The following is an 8,740-nucleotide window of genomic DNA, read 5'->3' as shown; positions in this document are numbered from 1 at the left end:
CGTGTTTATGTCTTTGTGGTTCCGTTTAAGTGAGATGGGATAGTTTGCAATTCAAGTGGCACGACCTGACTCTCTAAATGTGCCTTTAATCCAGTCACAACCGTCCTCAGTCATCTTTGATAGGTCACGCGTGAGAGAGATGCTGGAGGGACAGTACCGAAGTGACTGAACGCGTACTGACAATCCCCCCATCATTGCTTAGAGGGCGTCTGGCAATCAAGAGACATAACGAAGCTAATTGGCCCTCATAACCCTGTATTATCTCGGTAGTTACGGACGCCCACCGGCAGACCACGGCGCGAGCGCCATCTGTGCGCTTTATTTTCTCCTAGTGGCGACGAGGGGTGAGAGGGAGGGAGGGAGGAGAGGAGAGGGGAGTTTGAATCTCTCCGCCCGCACAATCTGTTAACCTCCTCGGCTGGCAGAGAGCGTGCGGTTCCTTCTCCGTTCATGGATTTTACTGTTTCACTCGGACGCACGGGACTCCGATGGCCGTTTGTCTCGCCGTGTGCTCTTAAAATCACAGGCGCACTCACTTCAATGGTGAGTTTTTTTGGGTAGCTAACGGCAGAGCGCGCGATGGCAGAGTCGCAGGCTTCTGAATCCGTGGTGGGACCCTTGTACGAGCTCGTCTCCGAGGAGACCACTCCGACCTGGGACGCGGCGGCGGCGGCAGCGGCGCTGAGCATCAGTGAAACCTACCAGACATACCTGGACGTGTCGGCGGCTGGACACCCGGGGTATGGGGCAGAGGGGGTGTACTCTAACGGACGGTACAGGGAGCACAGCAGCCCGAGGATCGGCACCCGGAACCGCGACAGCTCTGCAGAGAGGTGCACCGGCACCGGGAATCCACCTTGCGGTATTATGAAGGTGAGTGAGTGTCATCATTTTGTTATTGACTGAGGACTTCCAGAGCTCTGCAGCGATGCAAAATGTCCATGCAACCGTCCACTGCGCTGCAAACCCAATATGTAGCATTGCTCTACTGTTTCTGTTTCGTGTGTGTTCCCCTGCTCAAAACCAATATGTATTCTAGATACCTAGGATATCTCATGGACATCTTGTGCCCAATAAGATCTTGACCAACATTTTTACAGCCATACCTATAGAAATTAATTTGATTAATTATCAGATAACAATTATGCAGATTTTAGTTTTTTTGCAATTATTTTGCGTAATAAATAATTATTAGGCTGCAGCAAATAAAACAATATACATTATGAATATTTCCAATTAGTTTGAATTATTATTTGTGCCATTTATATTTATGCTAACGTATATTTATCTAGGAGTTATATCTAAGCCTAAAAATCACTTAAAAGGAATGGCTGTGAAAAGTTATACATTTTTTCACAATGAATTTCTAATTGAATTTTGTATTGTTAAACACAACATTTAAATAAGTAAGCTACTTTACTTTTGAGTACTGTTGTTTCCTGTTGAGAAAAGAGTGGTTTAACAATTAGATCCTAAATCTAATTCCAGCACTAAATTAAAACAGTAAATAATAAGTATAAAAACAGTAAATACTGGTATACACACACACACACACACACACACACACACACACACATTCATATGAATTAGCCACCAATTTGCCAAAATGTAGAATTAGTGTGTTGATGCTGTGTAGCATCTGGCCAGTTTGTGGACATAGTCATAGCCATTTAGACTAGAATTGCATCATTCTGTTTGAAGGCAGGGGTACAAATGCATATCAGTGTAACTGTTTGACCCACGTCCTGGTCACAATCCTGGATAATAATGTGTTTTATTATTTTACTGTTAAAGCACAGGTGACAGTGCAGTGCACTTACCTTAAGCACCTCAACGTTTGGAAGGACTGTCAAGTGTTTTTTTAAGTGGAAAAGTTATTTGTTTTAGAATACAGAGGGTCTGAACTACACAATTGTTTGAATTTCAATGGATGTTGGTACAAAAGAAAGGCTTTGGGTCAATAAATCTATACGATTGATCAAGTGACATTTGGTACCAGAGTCAACAATAGATGATGAAGTGGTTGAGTTCCCAAAGAAAAACCCTGTTAGGCACTTTGACTAATTACTTATCTTGTCTTAAAGCAAGAGATTGTTCTTAAGGTTAAAGAAAAGATAGAAGGAGGAAAAAGGAAAAGACCAAGACAGTTTGAGGACAGCTCAAGATACAAAAAAATTACGTCACCCCTTACGTTTTAAAGCAGGGTCTTGTTTTCCTCTGTGTCGTTGTGGGTCAGTGCTGCTGTCTGAGATGAACCAGGAGCCGAATGTCAAATTTGTCATTGGGTTGATTCAATTTGCTTAGCAACTGACACAAAACAGCATGCTACTCTCCCATTCCCTTACTTAAGTGAATTCCTATGTGACTGTGTGGGTGTCTTGGCACCCACGAGAGGACCAGTATGACAGAGAAACGAGCGAAACACTTAACGTGCCTACATCTGAGCACTCAAAGTAGACTTGGTGTGTATTTGTGGTGCTTGTGTAGAAGATTTAGCAGACTGGAAGTAAACAAGCATTCAGTATTTGCTCAAGATACCCATTAAAGAGAATCTAAGAGTCATCATATAGGGAATCAACTTTCGTATACTTGAATCTCCATTACCCAATTGTTAGAAATTGACTAGCTGTCAGGGGCTTGGTTTGACTGTGCTGTATTGCTCAGAAATGTCACGCAATTCTCTCTTGTCAGACCTATTTCATCCCTCATTTGCAGATGATTTTCCATCTATGATTATAGGTTGCAGAGAGTGTTTACTTTACAGGTGTCATGAAATACGCTTTCGTGTAGCGTGTTATCTGTTATTGAGATGTTAAAAAGTGACCGTCTAGCTGCAACTCATCCTCAACTAAAACTCTGTTAGTTAAGCTTGCTACAGCAGATCCCCCAGTCAAACTGCCCAGGGCCAAAGCAGTCCAGAGCGCAGAATCTGTCTCGCTTGTCAGCTTTCCTTCTCCTCACCTGTGCTCTGAGTCTGGCCTTCTTGTATTTTTAAGCCCAAGGTTTGTGCTTTGATCTTACTAGTAAAATGGGATTAGGCTACTATAAGCTTTGAGGGCAGATTTTGGACTGCCATCTCTATCGCGGTTACACGCACATGCGACTTTGCTGTGCTACATGGTCACGAAAATTGTTATCGTTTGCATGTGATTTTAAACATTTCTGTTTAATAACAATGATTTTAAGCAGTTGAAACGCAATCAGCAGCGAAAGAGAATTCACTTTGCGAAGACGGTGCTCATAGAGTGCAGGGGTACTGAACTGAGTTATTTTGGCAACTTTATAGGCTTTGAATGGCATTTCAAAATGCCTGTTTTTGAAAGTATCCATGTAAACATGGTAGGTCTTAAGTGAAAGCAAACTGAGAAAGAAAACACATGTATAACAGTATATTGGATCCAGGACAGCAAACAGCCAAGAAAGAAAACACGTGTAACAGTATATTGAATCCGGGCAGGTCTTAAAGTGATAGCAGTCTAATATTCCTGCTGTCTGTCATTCATGTTAATAAAACAACAATATCTCAATATCAATATCTAATAATAATAACAAATATTAATAATAATAACAAATATTATTATAGTAAATAACAATATCTCACTGCTCTTGACTAAATCACTTTTGTAACTTTAATAAGAAGAAATATATATTTAATTTACACAGTAAAGAATATGCAGTGTTTTTTATACTTTTGAGTACTTTATACAATGTATGTAGCATTTCTTATTTATATGTTCTACTGTAGTTTTTTTGTCCTATTGCTTGTAATTAGTTGTAATTAATTGTTTACTTGTCTTCAGAGTGCTTGAGTTTTTTTTAAAATTTAGGCTAGTATTAGTTTTTTGTGATATTGACACTGGTGACAAGAATTATGACATTTCTATGATGTCAAAAATCAAGAACAATAATAAATAAATAAATTCATCGTTATCGTCCTTGGTGTGAACAGGACTGTTGAGGTTGATCAGGAAGGCAAATAGATGCATCATCCTTCAAGAATAGCGATTAACGGCTATAAATCTCTAAGGTGTCAGTCACAAATGTGTCATGCTTCTGTTAAATCACAGCTCAAAAAACCTGCATTCACGACATTTCGGTTAGTAATAAATTTACCGTCTTGCTTATGAGTTATATCGCCACCCAGAGAATAGCGGTGGGTGATTTTTATCAATAGTACGCAGCAAAAGGGAGAAAGTTCAGAAGAGGGTTGCGTGTGGGTTGTTGTGCGTTTGGTTGAGTGAACAGTACACATTAATCAAATCAGATGCTGTTAAATCGAGCAAATGTCATTGACAAATGGAAAAATATGTAGACTCAGTAGCAACGTGCATGCCTCTGCATATTAGGAAACAACAGGTGAAGTCAGGCCACGGCGTACTAACAAATTTGACATTTTCTGATTATGTTATTATAAATCAAACACCTAGTGTTTATGTAATTGAGTTGGAGTCGAGCAGACATTAATTATGACATTGATAAGTGACTGACTTATTACTGTATAATGGCTTTAGGCTGTAGTTTATATTGTTGACATTTGCTTATGTACCTGTACATTCACTTCCTATAGGTAGGAAAATCACAAATGTGTCTAATGTCTTAATTGTGTCTTCTAGGCAGCAATGAGAATAAATAGAGATCTTTGCTGGCGTCTCATGTTTCCAGATTTTTGTGTTGAGAAAATGTTCCCTCATAATTTCACAAGTGTCTCCTCTAGAGTTTCAGAAGAGATCTAAAAAATGCAACACACTTGCCAAGATACAGAAGTCTCGAACTCATATCATATCCGTGTGAATTCAAGCAATTCTCAAGCAATGTATTTCATTTAGTTACCAAGGCAGTGTTGCTAAATGTTTATTTAGTTTAAGTTTTTCATGTATTATTTATTTATATTTTCTTTTATTTCAGCTTTATTTCAATTAACAAAATGTTTTTAATAGTTTTAGTTTTTTTTTGGTATGTTTGGTATAATTATGCTTTCACTCTTTTGTGTTTTTCCATTTACACTTTTGACAAAATTCCAGTTCTGAGAATAAATGCACTGCTGGTATAAACAGTCCACTCAAATCCATGCTGCATCATTGATTTTCTTCAGTGTGGTAATGGATTTGGGCCATAGACAGCTCTCCTTTGGTCTCATCTGGGGAGAAAGGCTCAGGTCGGCCGTCTGGAGGTTTGGAGATTAGAATGGCTGGAGGAATATGCGTATTGGAGAAATTGCCCTTGGCTGAATCTGACGTGAGTGCGCTGAGGTGGTCAGCGGGGCCACACCACGTGTGATAATGCTACCTCATGCAGGCTTCCGCTAAGCTAATTTGTGCAGAGTACCACCTTGTCTGCTCTGCGCATAATGGAGTTTGACTTCAGTGTTGTTACGCTGTCTCTGTTCATGTTCCTTGTAGGTAAAGAGTCCTTATGAAAGTGACATTTGGAAGACACACGCATAGATGCCGTATGTATGCTGGGAATCTGGGTCACTGGTCTCTGGAGTTCACACATACGCTTTAGTGGAGACATCAAATGCACTCAGGCTTTCAGCAAGTGCGTGAAGCTTCGTCTAGTCATGGATTTCCATGATCAAACATATTTGATGTTTGAGGGATCTCTATATTAGTCTTGTTATCACAATCAGTGTACAGGTTTAAAAGGCTGTGTGTTAAGGATACAGTATGTGACTCAGTGGTAATGGTCCGGTTGCCCACAATTACATTTTGCTGTCACCAGGCCCCCAAAAGTTGCCAGAGGGACATGTTCACTTGTCAGTGTTACATAACACCTTAACCTTGGACAGCAGCAGAGTCCTGTCAGTGTGTATGTGCGCATAATTGGGTGTGGGGATGTGTGTGTGTGTGTGTGTGTGTGTGCATGAATATGTGTATATAAAAAAGGCAACTGACATACAGTGTATTCCATCATATTCTATATAAACTGATTTTTCTCATTCTTTCAAATTATGCATGCAGAATCTATGACCTCAGAGAGAGACTACATGGAATATACTTAAAACGTAAAAATATTATAACTTATAAAATATTTTAAATACACACTACCATTTTAAAGGTTTTGCATCTGTAAGATTTTTTAAATAAAAATAATACTTTTTATTTGGCAAGAAAGCATGAAATTTATCAAAAGTGAGAGTAAAGACATTTAAAATGTTACAAAAGATTTATATTTCAAATAAATGCTGTTGCTTTTAAACTTTCTATTCATCTATTTCAAGCATCTATTTCTATTTCAAGCAGCACAACATTGATAATAATAAAATGATTCTTGAGCAACAGATCAGCCTGTTAGAATGATTTCTGAAGGATCATGTGATGGAGAGTAATGGCTGCTAAAAATTAAGCTTTGCCATCATGAGAATAAATTACATTTTAAAATATATTGTAATAGAAAACAGTTATTTTAAATTGTAATAATATTTCACAATATTACTGTTTTCAGTGTATTTTGAATCAAATAAATGCAGCATTTGTGAGCATACTGTTTCAAAAACATGAAAAATCCTACATTCCCCACATTTATATTTAAAGGGGTCATATGATGCTGCTAAAAAGAACATTATTTTGTGTATTTGGTGTAATGAAATGTGTTTATGTCTTCAAATTAAGATTAAGGTTCAAAAAACACATTATTTTCCACATACTGTACATTATTGTTTCTCCTCTATGCCCCGCCTTTCTGAAACGCGTCGATTTTTACAAAGCTCATCGGTCTGAAAAAGCGAGGTGTGCTGTGATTGGCCAGCTATCCAGTGCGTTGTGATTGGCCGAATACCTCAAGCGTGTGACGGAAATGTTACACCCCTTACCACTAGGGCTGTCGCGATAACCGCAATATCGCAATACCGCGCTATTGACGAGCAAACCGCAGAGGAATGCAAGAACCGCAGCAACCGCGATTTTTGCGTGTTTTCTTTTTTCGTAAGGTTATGCCCTTCTCGTTTTACACTTCATGCATGTGGACTGAATATTAAACAAGTTAGTAATGATAACATAATGTGTACCATGCTGATTTGTAGAGGCTCCGTAGATTTGCACTTAACAAGCCTAAACAGACAGTGAATGAGAGAGAGACCGACTGAGCGCGTGCGATTACTTGCGTCTGTCCTCCAGGCCGAGTCATATATATTTGTGAAAATAGGTTGTCATGTCTAAGGAAAGCGAAATCATCGTCTTAGCATCGACGCATAGCTGGTCAGCTGAGCCTTCTAAAGTGGCGCTCAAAGTTAAAATGATTTCAACAGCGTGTTTCATTACGTCTCTTGGAATGAATGAATCAGCGTTTTTGAACGTGTAGTTGAATGACAGTCCATTTCCACTACCTTGTGGCGCAACACTGTAAACTGCACTGACTGACAGCCTGTCTAGAACACGCGCAGGTGGCAGCGCAAAGTTGTAGTATTCCTCAGCGACCAGCACGGATCAGCTCCAGGCATGACGAAGCAGATATCGTCCGGTTTTGGAAGGCCAAACAAGTAGTTTCACTTTCACAACGAATCACACAGCGCATTCACAACATGGCGGCAGCAACAATACTACAGCCAGAATAAAAGTTATGCCTTCTTTCTTTGCGTGAACATTTGGGTGGCGTTATGCAAATCTTCCCACATAGTGATGTAGATATGTGGGGGCGTGTTAGAACGAGCCGTTTTAGGTAGGTGTGGCTGACTCTTAACTTTTATAAAGAATATCTCTTTGGATTTGAGACTTTAGTCTTTGCAACTTTACAGATCTTGTTTATGCACCAAGAGCTTGTAACACTCCAAAGAGAAAGGAAAAATTGAAATCGCATCATATGACCCCTTTAAAATGTATATGTAAAATGTCATGATAAGGTCGATCTACATTGTGCATCAACTGTCCAGTCACTGTTTAATATTCTGTTCTCACATGCTTCTCTTTTATGTATCATCAGCATGCCAGTTTTTTTTGTTTTGAAAGAGAGAGACAGACAGACAAAGTGCATCTGTGAGTCTGTTGTTCATGGTGTGAAATCTGGGCATACTTTCTCTCCTTTTCCCAGAAATGACCTCATGTGTACCAGATTGCGGCTGGGACCCTTCTTTCTTTCTCTCCTTCTCCTCTCACCTCCCCCCACGAAGTGTGTTTCCCCTCACCCCCCTCTCAGGAAGTGGCTCTGTCATCCAAAAGCTGTACGTTCAGTCTAGTATCCCAGAAGCCAGTGAGGCTGTGATGAAACTGGATACTCATCTATCTGGAGCGAGAGCGTGAGATAGCCTTCCAGTGACACTGTTTTTCTGACTCATAATGCTTTTGCATCTGGTGCGTGTTAGATGTTGTTCTGGAGAACTAGCATCATGCCAAAACAAAGCCACCTCCCAGCTGACAAAACCAGACTTAAATCAGCCTAAAGTGGCTTTGGTGGTCTAGCCAGTCTCATAGTCTCAGCTATCCAAGCTGCTGAGCCACACTGAAACCATCAAACAAGACCAGCGATAATTATTTTCATGTTATGGTCGATATTAAATTAAATACTATTTTGTTTAAGTACATTAAAAATAAAGCTAAAATCAGTCATTTTAAATGCTACAAGTGAATTTAGGCATCACAACATTGTTATGCACAGTATTAAGACAAATGCATACGTTATAGTATACAAGCAATCTTTAGTATATATTCCGTATACTATGATTTAAAGGGTTCATATGATGCTATTTTAAAGATCATTATTTTGTGTATTTGGTGTAACAGAATATGTTGACATGCTTTAATGTTCA

The 8,740-nt window shown here is 39.4% G+C and overlaps 1 protein-coding gene across 1 annotated transcript in view; it reads left to right on the top strand.

Annotated features, from left to right (window-relative positions):
- Positions 1 to 344: 344 nt before the first annotated feature.
- Positions 345 to 8,740, top strand: part of LOC107690325 (inactive phospholipase C-like protein 2) — a 91,188-nt gene continuing 82,792 nt past the window's right edge. Inside the window, exon 1 of the mRNA XM_016488628.1 lies at positions 345 to 873. Coding sequence (XP_016344114.1) covers positions 580 to 873 — 294 coding nt within the window. The 5' untranslated portion in view covers positions 345 to 579. The remainder of the gene's footprint in view (positions 874 to 8,740) is intronic.

This window comes from Sinocyclocheilus anshuiensis, unplaced genomic scaffold (assembly GCF_001515605.1).
Source record: "Sinocyclocheilus anshuiensis isolate Anshui unplaced genomic scaffold, SAMN03320099.WGS_v1.1 scaffold461, whole genome shotgun sequence".
Classification (NCBI taxonomy): Eukaryota; Metazoa; Chordata; class Actinopteri; order Cypriniformes; family Cyprinidae; genus Sinocyclocheilus; species Sinocyclocheilus anshuiensis.
This window is presented reverse-complemented; position numbering and strand designations above follow the sequence as displayed.